Source organism: Watersipora subatra, chromosome 9 (assembly GCF_963576615.1).
Source record: "Watersipora subatra chromosome 9, tzWatSuba1.1, whole genome shotgun sequence".
Classification (NCBI taxonomy): domain Eukaryota; kingdom Metazoa; phylum Bryozoa; class Gymnolaemata; order Cheilostomatida; family Watersiporidae; genus Watersipora; species Watersipora subatra.
Genome location: NC_088716.1, coordinates 30,861,728 through 30,880,687, shown reverse-complemented (window position 1 = coordinate 30,880,687; position 18,960 = coordinate 30,861,728). Strand labels below are relative to the sequence as shown.

Below are 18,960 nucleotides of genomic sequence, written 5' to 3'. Positions count from 1 at the left end.
GGAGGAGGCGACCCTAGATAGCCAATTCAGCTATGGTTCTGATGATTCAGCTGGTCTTTGTGTGTACATCCTCCCTGACTGGCTGGTAGACGGCATCCTCCGCACTCGCCACTTTTATGTGCCCATAGTGCAACATGATTTGATCACGTAGCACACGCTTCCACTGGCAAGGACACAGAAAGATCACTAATTGCTAAAGGGCGTAATATCAGCTCCTACTCCCAACCGTGGTAAAGCAGCATAACCCACAAGTGTTGGGTCGGTCTCACAGAGCCTTCTTTACCTTGTTTCAGATCTCTTGTGTTATAAACTTTCCAGTTTTAATCACGGTTATTTTTGCCAGCTGGTCAAGTAAGTTGCAACTCCAACACAGGAGTCTAGGTAGCAGCCAACAAGGGGGGCTGCAGCCCACTCCTCCCCTGACTCGGTCTCTATTATCTGAAAAATCTGAGCTGTCTTGGCGAGTTCGGCCTTCTCTACCTCTTTCAGCTAGTCAAGCTTTTCATGAATCTCGAGTCGCACAGATTCACTCACATTCTAGTGGACTCTGGCTCCTCCCAGATCTTTACCTTTATAGAACGCCATGGCAGCTGATTTCGATCGGTTAGTCGTGGAGGCCTGAGCACACAATAGGAGAACTGTGTGATTTGACACAATTTTCTCTGCCATTAAAAGCAGTGTTGCTAATGGAAAAAACTTACCAAGATGCTTCTCATCTCACTTCTCTTCCCATGCAGAGCACCCTCCTCCCCTTTGACAACAGTCACAGGCTCCTTGTCCGAGTCTAGGCAATCCTGTTCTCCTGCCTCAAAGGGTAAAGATAGCTGACTTAACACCTCTTCAAAAGAATCGTTAGGCTTACCTTGCTGAGACTTCATGGTACAGGTTCAGATTGTAAAATGCTCAGAGAAGTAATGCACTGAAGGCGGTAGTTGCTCTGCAGTGCTCCAATGCGGAAATGGCTGTTCTACAGCAAGATTTTGTTTCGATATCCTCCGCTGGAATCGTATCGGATTGACTATCGTCGTGTGCAAACACGCCTTTTCTAAATACTGATCTGGCTTTTTAGTTGACCATGCCAGTTGAGAATTGTGCCTAACAACCTCCAAGGCTAGCTTTCCTGAACTCCGAGACCAGACTGGTTGCCCTAAAATGCTGAAATATTTTTTATGTATTTCACTATTTCGAAGCTTTTCTAAAAATGCTTTGGCTTCTTGTCACAGCTCTTGGATTTTTGAGGTATCCAGTTTTGAACAGGACGGCTTCAACTTTGTCTCGAGCCAGGTTTATAGCTCTTCCATCTTCACTTCTTCCCTTTTATGTTAGGACTTCTACCCGGCTCTATGGGGACTTGAGCTCATCCCAACCTTTCTGGGCATGCATGGTAAGGCTTCAACCATCCTTCGCTTTGAATAGAGAATTGCCCTTGCTGCTCTACCATATACGTGTGGTTGGGTGAGACCTCTATGACTTGGTGCAGCCTCACAAATCTAGTTTGCAACTTAGAGTTATCTCCCGTTTACTGCTGCTTGGTTACCATCCATACCTAGTCTCTAGAGACGTAGAAAGGTAGCTACTCTCAGCCCTCCTGTCTTACTTTTATCTGCGCCTCTCTGAGGGTGGTGTGTACCTCTTCCAACCTTCAGAGTAGCTTTATCACATTATCAAATGTCAGTTGAGCCTTTATGGTTAGGAATGGTACTTCTGCTGGTTTGGCAGGTGCAGTTCCATCCGAGCATCAAAATCTTCCCTGTTACCCCTATAGCCAAATGTGGTGTACCCCGGTATGCCCTCATCAGCTGAGAAAGTGACACCTCTCATCCATCATGGCATCTGATTAGTAGCAGCACTGAGAAAATCAACCAGATGCCGATTGTTGCACTCAACTACTCCATTCGCTTAAGGGTGATATGGGGTGATGTGCAGCTCAGTCAATAACCAACTCTCAAATTGTGTTCCTTGGTCTGTGTGGATCTGTTCCTGCAACCCAAGTAGCAGAAGACTTTCATCTAGGACACCAGCCACTACTCTTGATCAGTCTCCAAACTGTCGCTGTCAGTCCTGGTCAGTACTAGATCAGATGGAGGCAACTGGTCGTCTTGCCAACGATGGAATAGGTCAAGGCATGCGTTTGGCACATGGTGGTCTCTCGTATTGCCGGAGGACCGGCGGCACACCATATCAGGCCGGTTTTGGGGTGATTTTTAGCATTCTAACACTCCACCTGGGCGTATTTGAGGCATGGCCGAACTTTGTGTAGTTGCCAAAGCTTCTGACCCCCCAGCTCCAGTTGCTTCCTGATTAGTCCATCTATCTGTAAGGCACTTGGTACGTAGTGGCCACAGTTCCCTGGCCCATGGCCAACATCTGTGCCAGCTTCGTCCCAACATCAGCTCGAGTCTTCAATCGAGTTGTGTCACAAAGTTCAAGGGTGGCCTCGGTTAGCTCTGAGCCAACACACCGGCTGCCACATTGATATCAAATTAGCCCATATGACTGGCCGCCTTGCACACAGTCCTGGTAAATCCTGACACTGCGGTCGGGCTTCCTTCGAGTCTACTCGACAAGGGCTGACTTTCCATGGCGAGTTTCGTCTGGGTAAGTCCACCGAAGAAACAATTCTAACATTTTTTGTTTTAAAAAGGGAAGTTTTTGTTTCTGCATGTATTATAACAATGGTTCATTTATGTCACTTGTTCATAAATATATATATTTGTAGCGTTTGATAAGTTATCATTATATCACTTACAAATTTGCAGATTTATAGCATACTATTTAATAGCATCTGGTAATCTGATTTTACAATGAATGGACGCTCATAACTCCATTCCTCTAATTTTGGCTGCAAACTAGTAAACATATCAATGAGCGTGATGAGATTTTATGCAGCACTGTTAAATATAGATATAAAATAAAAATATGTCTTCAAACTTGAAATGAAATAAAAATTTGAAAGCTCCAACAAATTGCAAAACAGGACACAGGCTATTACATGTATATCGTCGAAGGTTAATTGCAAGCAATAGATATCAACAGGTAGAGATATTTCTCAGCTTCTCAATGCATATTTATTAAAGAATGACTTGCAACAAAATTCACATTACAGTTATTTGATATGGAAAGATTCACCATGTCTTACTCTGTTGTGTTGTAGGTGCCAAATATGTGAAAAGGTGATTACAAGCTCTTGAAAGCTCAAAAACGAACAGTTAATCGCAGTCACGCGAGACTGCCATAGTTTGGATCCTCTTTCCAAAATGGCTCAAATATGACGCATTTGTGAGAGATGGTTTCTGTTTACACTTTCATGCAACCTTATTTATCGAAATATTTTCACAAATATACTTCACGCATTCAATAAAACTATGTCTATTGTTCTTACGTGTCTGTTTTATTATCATTGTAATGCTGTCACTTTTAGCAGTGATATCTTATAACTTACCGTAAAAATTCATTTAACTTTTTAACCTTAGCTCGAAGGAGTACATATCATTGTCTGATAATCATGACGAGCCTGTTGGTAACATGTGATAATCGAAGAGTGCTGCAAAAACTATTTGCGAAGTATTGGGTCACATGATCAGATTACGACTTGCCGATTAGACCAGGCTGAAACAAAACTGTAAAGTAGCGAGCATCTATATTTAATAAGGGGTCTTCGGTAAAACCCAAAGTGTTTGTCATAAACTAGTAATACGATAAGTTTTATATTGAGCTTTGCATTGGCCTTTCAATTCACGTAAGAACAACGTGACAAGACGATAACCAAATTTCGTGGCACGTCATCAAAATAAAGAGATTCCAATCTACGGCCGCTTTTCGTTTTTGATCTTTTAAGAGCTTGTAATCACATTTCCACATATTTTGCACCTACAACACAACATAGTAAGACATGGTGAATCTTTTGATACCAAATAACTGTAATGTGAATTTTGTTGCAAGTCAACCTTTAACAAAGAGATCTTTAAAGAGTCTGAAGAAAGTAAACAAATTTATTGCATAAAAAAGAGTTAATATCGCTCCACTGGAAAAAAGGGCAAAACATCAGCGACATTCGTTTCACCCTAAATTTTGACACTAAATTATAAATAACACTAAATTTATCTTCCAAAATTATGTGTAGTCATTTGAAAAATACAACACAAGCCTCTATTTGAATAGCACCTCTTTTTAATCGCCACTATAGACATGGTCAAATAGAAGTGGTGTTCAATTAGAGGTTTTATGGAATATAATACTATAATATATTATAAATATATAATATTTATAATATATCTGGCACACAAGGCATGAGACCCCGGGTAACTATTACTACATTATACAACAGTTACTCTTGGGAGGCTTTTCTGTTACAGCTAAATTACGTGTGTAGAATGTAGTAATCAGAATCAATATCTACTGCTGTATAACACAAGACAGAGCAGAACCTATTTTATATAAGATGCAAATTCACAACTATGTGTATCCAATAAGAGCGCATTAGCTAATGACCCTCACACCCTCACTAATGGTCGGTATTCACCTTTATGAAAGACCGAACGTCACTTGACCAAATAAATGTATGCATGAAATGAAAGCAGCCGTGGTTTTGGTGTCTAAAATGCCTGACCAGCAAACAACTGGTTGGGGGTCAGTTCCAAAATAAGGACACCGGTGATGACAGGAATGACATCCCACCTTAAATTGCTGTGTGCAATCGGGCATGTTTTCAGTAGTTGAGGTTTCCTTGCAAACAAAGATGAGTCAGTGTTTGTACAACGGCACTTTTACAAAACACACGCACACGCACACACACATCCTCTGCTTGCAGTAAGCTAAGCAAGCATAACACTCTATCTTCAAAGAATTTCGTGTCAATCTCATGAAATGAGCTTGACATGACCCATCTCATTAAAGAACAGACCTAACAGAACGGAACTAAATTTTTTCAAGCGTGAAGAGGTAAAAGGCAAGTGTCTACAGATGATTCTTGGCACAAACCGAATGCTTCATTAAAGCTGACATAGGATGACATAGAGCTGACAAACGTCTTCTTAGAAGCAAGTAATGTGCATTTTGTAGCCAATGTGAAACTTTAAATTCTAAAATGTTATTATGTATTCCAGTGTATCCCACATGAGCTATAATCTTTCATTGGCCGCTCAACTCTGAGATATTACCTTATTTGGAATATTCAAAAGTGCTCTTAAATTAACCCTTGGACATAGCAAGAAGGTTCTGTTGCTCTCAAAACATACTTACACTAAGCCAACTCTTGATATTTTTCAAAGGAGAATAAAGGAGAATGTATGTAAAACTTTTATTGGCATTAGTAATTATTAGTAATTATTAGTAATTATCAACTTTCATTTGTCAAAAAGAAGAAAAGATAGAAATCAGGAATTATTGAGTTGAACTATCGGGTGTTTTGGAAGTTGATAATTTAATAGTATTGTGGAGTCAGGATAGTGAATTGAAGGTTGTAGTAACATAAAGTTCATAAACTTAAACACACAATGGTGTGTGTAGTATGTTGGTGTCTCAGAATAGAAAGTGATGTTTGTCATATGTGTGGAAAGATAAATACAAATATGTTGGGCATAGTCGCCTACAATGAGAATGCAAAGTTTTCAAAAAATTAGAAATATCTTCCAATGTAAACGATAAAACTTCGTCAGGTCAACGATTGGGAAGAAAATACCGCTGTAATAGATAAACTGTTATAACAGCAGGGCGCTGAGCAGCCTAAATAGCAGTGCGCAGATCAATCATTTGGTAATGTCGTACATCATAACGTCGTACATCATGTCGTACATCATGTCGTACATCATAACGTCGTACAAACAAATAAATGTTTAAAGACCTGAGTTTTGTTTGCCAAACTAGCAAAACAATATACAGAATTTATAGATGGTCAAGGCAAGGTTTTTGCGACTCAAACTCCACCTTACCAACAATTCAGACTTACATTGTATTACCGAAAATTGATGAAATGTTGAAACATTATCATAAAAGTAAAGGCTGGTTCACACTATTCATCGAATGTTGGTGTTAGTCAGACACTTCGGCTATCATCTGTGATAAAAAATTTTCACACTATCACAAACCCGTCAGTGTTTACATCAGCAAATAGTCCGTGGCATAGTATTTTCAATATACAATGCGGACGCGAAAAAGTTGAAATTATAGTCTTGCAGCAACTGTCATAAAACAAACTATAGATCGAGCAGTTTGTGATGGTCAATCACCAGTACCAAAGTGATGCCCATTGCATAGGCTGTCGCAGATCCTCGACGAACTATTGCAAAAGTTTGACAGTTGCAATATTTCCCAACATATCCACGTTGCTTCAATGATGCCATCGGTTTATTGCGCTCGTAGTAGATGAATGAGCACTGAGATGACAACCCTGTCACTAACAGCTGACAGCTGTCACCATAATCTTTAACCCTGTCACTAACAGCTGACAACTGTCACCATAATCGTTAACCCTGTCACTAACAGCTGACAACTGTCACCATAATCTTTAACCCTGTCACTAACAGCTGACAACTGTCACCATAATCTTTAACCCTGTCACTAACAGCTGACAAATGTCACCATAATCTTTAACCCTGTCACTAACAGCTGACAACTGCCACCATAATCTTTAACCCTGTCACTAACAGCTGACAACTGTCACCATAATATTTAACCCTGTCACTAACAGCTGACAACTGTCACCATAATCTTTAACCCTGTCACTAACAGCTGACAACTGTCACCATAATCTTTAACCCTGTCACTAACAGCTGACAACTGTCACAATAATCTTTAACCCTGTCACCAACAGCTGACAACTGTCACCATAATCTTTAACCCTGTCACTAACAGCTGACAACTGTCACCATAATCTTTAACCCTGTCACTAACAGCTGACAACTGTCACCATAATCTTTAACCCTGTCACTAACAGCTGACAACTGTCACCATAATCTTTAACCCTGTCACTAACAGCTGACAACTGCCACCATAATCTTTAACCCTGTCACTAACAGCTGACAACTGTCACCATAATATTCAACCCTGTCACTAACAGCTGACAACTGTCACCATAATCTTTAACCCTGTCACTAACAGCTGACAACTGTCACCATAATCTTTAACCCTGTCACTAACAGCTGACAACTGCCACCATAATCTTTTAACAGCTTACATGACAACTTCTTCTGGTAAGAAAATATTCTTTCCAGTATATGTTTAACACAAAAAAGCAAATGCTAATCATTGTTGATAACAACTTACAGACACCGAATGAATTCCAGTCATGTCTCCGATGGTACTCTCGGCTTGTTTGAAAAGCCTCGCTATGGTGGTAATTCTGGAGCTAAAAGTTGACCGAGTTAATCTTTAAATCAACTTGTTAAGAGACTTTAAATTAACTAATTACACAAGGCTCTACAGAGATATGTCAACTGGGTGCAGACCAAATTTAAATTATCTCGTTACAAAAGGAATATAAATATACTTACTGGTGTACATGTATAAACAGTTCGTAGTATCCTTAAATTTTATCTTCTGTATTTAAATTAGACGCATAAAAAATTAATGAAATACTCACTCTGAGATACTCACACTTTTTTCACTCCAAATATAATTTTCCTGAAAATATTTTCAGTCTCTGATGACTACACACTTTCACAGCTGCCTACATAATTGTTCATGTAGGAATATGTAACAAGTGTGGGACAATTTGGGCTGCTTTTATAGCTTTAGTGTAGCAAAAATGGAAAATACAGTCTTTTGTTTTCACAACAATGAGTAAGTCAAGTCGTATTTAAAAATCATAAACAGTAAGTAATAAAAAACTTTGCTGACTAACAATGTTGGAACATGGCATATTATGGCCCATAATAGAAAGGCAGCGGCTAAAGGCTGGCTCACACTATATCAGCATATCTCAGCATTGATGCCTCAATACTTCAGTCATCAAAATAATATTTTTCGCTAATTTTTCACTGAAGAACCTCATTGTTTTCGCGCGCTTGAATCAAATTACTAATTCTGTAGCAACTAGCATAAACGGAAATAAATATATCGCGCTATCCGCAACCACGAATTATGTTCACCGAAATGATTCACAAAGTATAGGCAGTCATCGATGCTCAGCAAAATATCGGGAAAGTTTGACAGCCGCGAACTTTCCCGACGTGTCCCCGTCGCTTCATCAATGCCATCAGTTTAGTCATCACATAGTCAACGGTGAACACCGAAAGGAAATTGCTGACAAATGGCGATAAACGGTGTAAACCAGCCTTCAGCAACAGTTCTTTAATCTTCTTTGAATCAACCATCAGCACTTATGTAACAGACTTTCGGCAGCCCCTTACACAAAACTTCGGTGCATTTAGCTTAGTTTGAAGGAACACAAGCTAAGCCTCTAGCTAATGATTAAAGATTAAGGTTACAATACATATCTTTGGATACCTCGTTCAATGAATGATGTACTGCGATGAACTCCTTGTGAGAACCTCTGGTAAGTTCAGTTAGCATGATCCGGGCATCCTCATAGTCCTTGGACCTCTTGTCTCCACCATATGTTCCTCTGGTCCTCATGTAGATATTCTTAAGGCACACGTCTCTGTGGTAGTACATCACTCTGCCATAAATAAATTGTCTTAAGATTTTAGGATGTTGCCGGCATACCAGGTATGATAAGAATCAGTGGTTTTTCATGCTCTGAACTCTGCAGAGTTCAGAGCATGAAATCCACTGAAATCCACTTTAAATCCTAGAAACAGTAAAATCCGAATTCATTCGACACCAATTTGCGTCTCTAAATTAGTGTAAGGAAATTCACTGTGAGAGGACATGGACATCATAAAAACAGCCACTGCTGATGGATAGAAAGCGATAGTACATGTAATTGGCTAAGCATACCTCAGTGGAAGTAGAGAATTTCAGCATGCGATCAATCGCCATCAACTATCGTGGCTAAGTTAATGCAACTAGTTGACTGCGCATGAATTAAAAAGTGACCATGGCCCTAAACCAATTCTACTTTTACAAGCTTTGTTTTGATGGATACATCATGAATCTTAGAAAGATCTACATAGAGCAACTCCAAATCGGTTAAACAGTAGGATTTGAAATCATCAGCAGCGGGCAACTCCGAACCTTTTAAACATTAGGGTGCAAATTCGTATGCAACAGCCAACTCCGAACACATTCAAAGCATTGAAACGCAATGGTTAGGTCAACAGGTTAATCAAAACAATGCTAAAAAATAAGTAGCCAACACTTCCTTCCACATTTGAGGTTTACCAATCGTGTACAATCCAACCAAGTAATTACGAACCAGGTTGTTTTTCATAAATGGTATACCCCTTTTCCTCTACAGTAATGTCTTAAGGAATTCACCTTTTGCTTGGCTGGGGTGTGTGGAGAGCATCCAGTGCGAGAGCTACGGGAGCAAAACAAAGACGCAAAATTTTCTTCAACTCTCTTAAATATATATCTTTAGGTAACTTCGCATCCCGGAAGTCCTCCAACACTTCCTTTAAAGGGGTGAGTTGAGGAAACACTATGTACCTACAATATATAACAAGTGAGTCTAAAGGAGCATAGCTCAATATATACCATATACTTACAATATATACCATATACTTACAATATATACCATATACTTACAATATATACCATATACTTACAATACATACCATATACTTACAATACATACCATATACTTACAATATATACCATATACTTACAATATATACCATATACTTACAATATATACCATATACTTACAATATATACCATATACTTACAATATATACCATATACTTACAATATATACCATATACTTACAATATATACCATATACTTACAATATATACCATATACTTACAATATATACCATATACTTACAATATATACCATATACTTACAATATATACCATATACTTACAATATATACCATATACTTACAATATATACCATATACTTACAATATATACCATATACTTACAATATATACCATATACTTACAATATATACCATATACTTACAATATATACCATATACTTACAATATATACCATATACTTACAATATATACCATATACTTACAATATATACCATATACTTACAATATATACCATATACTTACAATACAAAGACAAACTTCGATTTACGATTATGATAAAATAAAACAACATCAAAAAATTTTTTCTATTTTCACATCTCTTAAAACTGGTGGCTAGTGGTGAATTTACACCAGCCACTAGCCTGTCTTGACAAGCTGTTGTTTTTGCGTAGTTGTCCCCCCGTCGAGCGGCGAGCAACAACACTGTTGTTGCTCGCCGCTCGACGGGGGGACAACTACGCAAAAACAACAGTTTGTCAAGACAGGCTAACCAGCCACCTGAAAAGTGCAGAAAAACCAAACAGGCCTATAGTGACTCTAGAGAAAAAAATAGATCTGGGAAAAGATAAGTACAATTAATGTATTTGAACACTAGCTATGGATGTATGTATGTTATAGATAAATATACTATAAATAAATAAATACCGTTATATACTCGAAGAATGCCCGACATTGCTCGGGTAATAGTAAAGTTTCTGCGCAGAAAACTCATGTTTATTTAACAAATGCAACATTTCTCATTTTAACTTTGAAACTTCATATTATTAAAAAAGTGTTTTTGTGCAGTTCAAATAAGTTAAGAGAAAAATTAAACAATGAGTTCATGGAAGTGTGCGTAAAAAAGGTTACTGTTGCAGCAGAAGCTCGTTGTATACAAAGTTTTGATGGCTGGTAACTGTCGATACAGGTACAAATTTTAAAATGAGATATCTGGCTTTTTTAATCTGATACTTTGTCTGACCAAATAGGCAGAGTAGACCATAAAGTATTTAGCTTTTACAGACATACCAAAACCGGAAATAGGAGTTTAACAACACATTTGAAATTGAAACGGCATAATTAAAAATTACATATTAAAAATTAGGATTTACTGGTAAAAAATTACTTATAAAAATTTTTTTTTAAAACTAACAAACGCAAAAAGTAAAGCTAATTAATGCATGTGCGGGCCCTCGCCATACGACTTTAATTCGTTCCAGTTTTGGCGTAAGACAGAGTCATATGGAAAAGTATTGAATGAAATAAATGAAAACTTAAATGAATATTAAATGAATGCTTATTAAATATACTTAATGCTCGGTTTTAGTATGTATTTTATTAAACTTCATCTTGCCCTCAATTAAAATTTTATGACCTATCATTTTTCGATTTTGTTTTCACTAAACTAACAAATAACGAGTTGAACGAAAAGAGAGCGAGCATAGTATCTTTGTCAGGCACTGTGAGAGGTAGTTTGGCGGATAGCTTATCTACGTTATTTCGACATAATCAGCATATCAACTGCCAAACTTTTATTTCGATAGTTTTTTGTTGATATTGTATGGCGGGGGAAAATTAGAACAAATTTTAATCCTCGTATGGCGAGGATTAAAAAACACTGGGTTCGTAAGGCAAAAAAATCTTATATCAGAGGAATCGTAACCTGAGGGCGCACAGTGCTAATTGATAATAATAAGTGCACAGTTAGCGTGTGCAATATGTGTGTGATAGGAATGGCTTAGCCTTGTGGTTACGCGTTTATTAGTAGATTATATAGAGTATTTAATAGTAGATTTATATATATATAGATATAATCTATATATATTATATATAATATATATATTATATATATTAGATATGTATTATATATATTAGATATATATTATACATATATATTAGATATATATTAGATATATATTATATATATACATATATATATATACATATTAGATATATATTATATATAAATATATATATTATATATATATTAGATATATATTATATATATAATATATATAATATATATAGATATAATATATATATATAAATAAGTGTGCTTAACCACTAGGCTAAAGCATTTTTATTGTTTTAACTCTTTATTTATCCTTATCACGATTGCTATAAGGAGGTATAAACTAAGGATTGCTATAAGGAGGTATAAACTAAGGATTGCTATAAGGAGGTATAAACTAAGGATTGCTATAAGGAGGTATAAACTAAGGATTGCTATAAGGAGGTATAAACTAAGGATTGCTATAAGGAGGTATAAACTAAGGATTGCTATAAGGAGGTATAAACTAAGGATTGCTATAAGGAGGTATAAACTAAGGATTGCTATAAGGAGGTTTAAACTAAGGATTGCTATAAGGAGGTATAAACTAAGGATTGCTATAAGGAGGTATACACTAAGGATTGCTATAAGGAGGTATAAACTAAGGATTGCTATAAGGAGGTATAAACTAAGGATTGCTATAAGGAGGTATAAACTAAGGATTGCTATAAGGAGGTATAAACTAAGGATTGCTATAAGGAGGTATAAACTAAGGATTGCTATAAGGAGGTATAAACTAAATATCTACTTATTATTATTAATTAATAATAAGTTTTGTGTTTGTTTTTCTCTCAGAACTTTTTTAAAAGCTATTTCAAAATCCACTTGTAGTTTTCAAATGGGCCGTTTAATTTTAAATGTGCCGTAACACTCCTATTTCCGGTGTCTCCTAAGGGCGATAGATAAATTTACAAAGTACAAGGACGAAGGACTCTCGTGCGTTTTACTGTTATATGTTTGTATCGTAAGTATATCGTATAAGTATATCGTTGTATCAAAAGGTACCAATTTGGTCCATCAGAACTTTAAACACAACGAGCTATCGCTGCAACAGTAACATTTTTACGCAAACTTTTATGTGCTCTTGTTTTTATAAATTCAACATATTCATGATTTTTCTTTTGTTCCTCAGTTCGTATTAATTGTATCTTTACCAAATAATTTTCAATTGTAATTGTAGCAGCACAGACTTTATGTAGACATCAGTTGTAGCAGCACAGACTTTATGTAGACATCAGTTGTAGCAGCACAGACTTTATGTAGACATCAGTTGTAGCAGCACAGACTTTATGTAGACATCAGTTGTAGCAGCACAGACTTTATGTAGACATCAGTTGTAGCAGCACAGACTTTATGTAGACATCAGTTGTAGCAGCACAGACTTTATGTAGACATCAGTTGTAGCAGCAGACTTTATGTAGACATCAGTTGCAGCAGCAGACTTTATGTAGACATCAGTTGCAGCAGACTTTATGTAGACATCAGTTGTAGCAGCAGACTTTATGTAGACATCAGTTGTAGCAGCAGACTTTATGTAGACATCAGTTGTAGCAGCAGACTTTATGTAGACATCAGTTGTAGCAGCAGACTTTATGTAGACATCAGTTGCTAATTATTTGGCATATAAACGCCTTTACAGATGTTTTATATCTCTTAATTAATTTGAACTGCACAAAACACTTTTCCCAAGTTAGATTGGTAACTGTTTTTACATATTAGTTAAAAATCGAAATTCTGTGCACGGACTGTTTTATTACCCGGGCAATGCTGGGCATTCAGTAGTCTATATATATATATATATATATATATATATATATATATATATATATAAATGTCTGTCCGTCCAATTATGGCAATAAAGTTTTAGTAACGAAAAATCCATTTTGCAGATGATTCGATTTCAGAACCTTCAGTTCGGAAAACGTCAAACTTACTCATTAAACCCTCAACTGAGCCCTCAACTGAGCATGGCGATCAATAATAGTGAAAATATTCATTACATCGGTTAAAATACGCATAACGACATTGCATCACATGTTACGATTACTCACTGGCCTTACTAGAGAATACCCAGCGTTGCATAGGTAATAAAACAGCTTATAAACGGTTGCAAGTGTAAAGGTTATTTAGTAGGTAAGATAATGTTTATAAGCTTTTTTAATACTCGTGCAACGCAGGGCATTCAGCTAGTAAACATATATAAAGAATTATTACATATTTATCATTAAACAGTTAGATGAGGAAATAAATTTTTCGATAGTTGACAATGAACATTCATATAATCAAGTTAATATAAAAATTCCAAGTTTGAGATGTTTTTTCAAAGAGCTATCAGTAAAATCAACAATAACAAGTTTACAAAACAAAACTTGAATATAGACACAACAGCGGGTATCTTTTCTTTTGTAGCTGAAATAGTTGCTGCCAGATAAACTATGCTAAAAGTAAGATAAAAACTTTTAACTGACAGCTTACCTATGATACAATGAAGGAAATTACTAAAATCATTTTGGTCACATGATCAAAAAAGTTTAACAATAGTTCAACTACTCCACAATTTAAGCAAATGTTGATCAACATGACATAAAAGAACTGATGTTGAAATGAATATAAAAATTCTGACAACTAAAAATCTTTCGCCCGCAAAAAAACTTACTATGTTAAAAATTATTTTCTCACCCAATTTCTTTTTTTAATCAAACTGAAACCAAAATGGCAGATAAATGACTCTAACACCTATTCAGTATGAGGGGAAGATAAATGACCTTGACACCTATTCAGTATGAGGAGAAGATAAATGACCTTGACATCTACTCAGCATGAGGAGAAGATAAATGACCTTGACACCTATTCAGCATGAGGGGAAGATAAATGACCTTGACAACTATTTAGTATGAGGGGAAGATAAATGACCTTGACACCTATTCAGTATGAGGGGAAGAGAACTTTAAGACTAATTTGACATATAGTTTTGACTTGTGTTTCAACTTATTAGAGGACCATAAAACACATCATTATAGTATTTCAATGAGCATATATACAAGAACGATTTCCTGCTGTTCTACGTAAGTCGATGAAGGATTGATATAACATATTACTAGTACGATATGCAAGAGAATCACAGCGATGAACTTGGAATCTTTTCTGTACATACATTAGAGCAAATACAGCTGAGTAACTTACCCAACAGACCGAAACTCATCTGTAACTGACCCCCAGATTGGCACAAAGAATTTGTTGTACATCTTTCTCGAGTATACATTTGATAGCTGTAATCAACCATAGAGTGAGTCTACATTTGATAGCTGTAATCAACCATAGAGTGAGTATACAGTAATTTGATAGCTAAAATCAAATATAGAGTGAGTATACAGTTGATATCTATAATCAACCATAGAGTGAGTCTACAGTTGATAGCTACAGTCAACTATAGAGTGAGTCTACAGTTGATATCTATAATCGACTATAGAGTGAGTATACAGTTGATAGCTATAGTCAACTATAGAGTGAGTCTAAAGTTGATAGCTATAATCAACTATAGAGTGAGTATAGAGTCGATAGCTATAATCAACCATAGAGTGAGTATACAGTTGATAGCTATAGTCAACCATAGCATGAGTCTACAGTTGATAGCTATAATCAACCATAGAGTGAGTCTACAGTTGATAGCTACAGTCAACTATAGAGTGAGTCTACAGTTGATAGCTATAATCGACTATAGAGTGAGTATACAGTTGATAGCTACAGTCAACTATAGAGTGAGTCTACAGTTGATAGCTATAATCAACCATAGAGTGAGTCTACAGTTGATAGCTACAGTCAACTATAGAGTGAGTCTACAGTTGATAGCTATAATCGACTATAGAGTGAGTATACAGTTGATAGCTATAGTCAACTATAGAGTGAGTCTAAAGTTGATAGCTATAATCAACTATAGAGTGAGTATAGAGTCGATAGCTATAATCAACCATAGAGTGAGTATAGAATTGATAGCTACAGTCAACTATAGAGTGAGTCTACAGTTGATAGCTATAATCGACTATAGAGTGAGTATACAGTTGATAGCTACAGTCAACTATAGAGTGAGTATAGAGTCGATAGCTATAATCAACTATAGAGTGAGTCTACAGTTGATAGCTATAATCAACTATAGAGTGAGTATAGAGTCGATAGCTATAGTCAACTATAGAGTGAGTATAGAATTGATAGCTACAGTCAACTATAGAGTGAGTCTACAGTTGATAGCTATAATCGACTATAGAGTGAGTATACAGTTGATAGCTACAGTCAACTATAGAGTGAGTATAGAGTCGATAGCTATAATCAACTATAGAGTGAGTTTACAGTTGATAGCTATAATCAACTATAGAGTGAGTATACAGTTGACAGCTATAGTCAACTATAGAATGAGTACTGTAAGTCCTCATGCTCAAGCCACGCGGCTTGTGCTCACAAACGGAAGGAAAAAATAACCTTTCAACAAGCTGTCTGTGGTATCTAGCCACCCTTACCAACAAGCCGCCTATGCCCACAGACCGCGGCTAACGACTGAGGTTTTGTCATCCTTGACCCCTTCAGGAGCGAGAGTGTTGAGACAGGTTTCGCTATACCCCTGCCCTCTTGAATAAGAAAACAGGCTATATCAGTACATGTGAAAAGAATTTTCTTTTACTTCCAAGTTCGAATTAAAATTCGACTGAACTTATCTGAACGCCTGTGACTTGCTGCAATCCGTTTGATGTGGTGAGTTTTGCACTAAGTTTGGTCCATAGTTTCTGCTTCGATGTCAGCAGGTATTAACATGCTCCCAACCACTTGTCTCTCACTCGTGTGTCACAAATTCATCTCGACTTAGAGCGATAAAGCCTTCTTTAGTCTAAAGTATTCCATAAACATGACCTTGAAAATAAACGAGTAGGTCGCCAAAACTCCCGTACATAAAAGTGTATCATGAATGTGATTCTATGGTTGTAGCGCGGGAGCTGAGCAGAGACTGCATTTATCGAGAAGCCGCCCTGAGCCCCACCTAAGTTTTAAAAGAATGGCCTTAGCAGCGGTCTATGACCTTGAACCAGAAGCCGCGCCCAACGACAAGCCGCGTGGCTTGAGCATGAGGACTTACGGTATAGAATTGATAGCTGTGATCAACCGAAGAGTGAATATAGGGTTGATAGCTATAATAACAAAAAATTGAATTACAAATCTTCATGTATAGAAATATTTCTAAACATTTGCAAGTGTAACTTCATATAACCTGAAAGTCCAATTGTTTAATCTATAAAGACATATTAATATAAAGACATAATACTTACTCTTCTGTATTCAATCCATGAGAGCTTATCATCAGCAGCATTCAGATTCTCGAACCTTTGCACAGTCACAGCCATGCCTTTGTATGAAAAAGAAGCCTCACGGCCATTTGAATTGTTACGGTTATACAAAGTATCTAGCTGACGGAAAAGTTCTCTTTCTTGATTCGTTGGCAATGGTTCTCCCTTCATGTAAGAACCTCTCAGAGCATCAATTACTTCAGAAATAGACATTTTGGTCGACCTATAATGACAAAATAAACTAGTGACTCGTACTCGAATATTTACACACTGGCAAGTAAGCAAGCCTTCTCCGTAGCAGAATTCCTAATGTTCAAGTATAAGAAAGTTGTAAACCTAAAGAAAAGCACATAAAAATGATATACATTGCATCCTGAGGTATTTCTTTTTTAAGCAGATTTACATGAACCTCCACCTAAAGATTAAGTCTCATGTAAATGCTAACTCATTTAAAGAACTCTATGCGAATGAGTGAATGAAAGCTTGCCAGTAGAATATCCTAATAGGGCAGAAATTCTATTGTTTCAATCAAACTATTATAATTTGTGTTTACAAGATAAAAAAATATTCTATCCGTATTCAAATTATGCCGTCATGCAAAAATGATTGTTCATCTTGGTCTATTCCAATAACATCCTTTACATCCTTTACGTCCGATAGCCACTGTCTGCATATTTTTTTCAAGGTGTGTTTAAACTTCATCTAGGCGTTCCGCTATTATCCTTTGTCCTTTTTAAATGAGAGTACATCGGATACATTTTAAATTCATTTGATATGAATTTAAAATGGTGGCTTTGAGTGGTGATATTCCTTTAACCACCTCAAGATTAATCATCGCATCCCTTCTTAAGTTTCCCATGATTGAACGTTTCACATATAACTTCAGTCTATCAGTTGGCCCTCTGTGAGCAACCAATGTTCTTGCATTACTCATCAAGGTTGCCAGCTACCTATGAACCTGGCAGTCACTATGATTGAAACATAATGGATAGCATCAGAGCTAAATATTCATATATTCCACTAGCCTTTTTCATTCCCAGTAAGATTTGATCAGCTAGAATACTTTGGAGATAGATAAAAGATGCTCCCCGCATCACTGCAGATCAATATAGAACAAATTGTGTAAAAATCTAAAAGATTTGCAAATTAGCAATAAATAAGCTTTCTTTTTCCCTTTTTCCCTTCTGCCAGAGATTCACAAAGTTAGGAAGTTGAAAAACGTTACTTTTTCTCAAAACTACTAGGTTGCCCTGTTGACAACTGCTAGCGAGTACTGTTTCACTTTTAGTATTAAAATTTGGGACCCACTTGATGATGCTAAAATTGCAATATAGGTCGTGAGAAAGCACCGTACTTTTTATTTTCAAATCTTTAAATAGTACTTTTTTAAATGTGCGTAGGCCTGACTATACTTTCTAAATACCATAGAGCATATATTTGAGTGTCATTGCTATTGAACACCACCTCCAATTGAACACCACCTCTAATTGAACATCACTTTTTAAGAAAGGATTGAAAAACAAAGCACTGCCTTCTAATTGATTGTCACTTCGCGAATTCATCTACTTTGGCAATATTTACAGCTGAAATCTCTTCATAAAGTGTAAGGGAAGAATGATTTACTGAATTGCACATGTATTTTTAGACACTAGAAAGTACACCAAGATTATTTGTAACAAAGTAAGTGTGTGATGATCTTCAATGTCAGCCTTTATGATTTAACATTTTTTGTGGGAATATTTTTGCATCGCTTTCAAGTTTTGCTGCCTTCTTTTGAAGGCATGAAGTACGAACCTGTTTAAATGTCTATAAAGTCCAATGAAAACTTAAAAGTTTTAGTGACAATGGCAAACAGTTTCAATTTGAAGATGTGACTAATTTTTAAAAAAGAATCTATGACAGGCACTTCAAGTTGTGGTGCTCAGCAATATAAGA

The 18,960-nt window shown here is 36.4% G+C and overlaps 1 protein-coding gene across 1 annotated transcript in view; it reads right to left on the bottom strand.

The window, feature by feature from the left end:
• LOC137404971 (uncharacterized) overlaps nucleotides 1-17,238 on the bottom strand; it is a 62,727-nt gene extending 45,489 nt beyond the window's left edge. Inside the window, exons 1-5 of the mRNA XM_068091199.1 lie at nucleotides 17,008-17,238; nucleotides 14,879-14,964; nucleotides 9,379-9,549; nucleotides 8,446-8,617; nucleotides 7,264-7,345 (exon numbers count right to left, since the gene is read on the bottom strand). Coding sequence (XP_067947300.1) covers nucleotides 7,264-7,345; nucleotides 8,446-8,617; nucleotides 9,379-9,549; nucleotides 14,879-14,964; nucleotides 17,008-17,238 — 742 coding nt within the window. The remainder of the gene's footprint in view (nucleotides 1-7,263; nucleotides 7,346-8,445; nucleotides 8,618-9,378; nucleotides 9,550-14,878; nucleotides 14,965-17,007) is intronic.
• Between the last annotated feature and the right edge of the window lie 1,722 nt (nucleotides 17,239-18,960).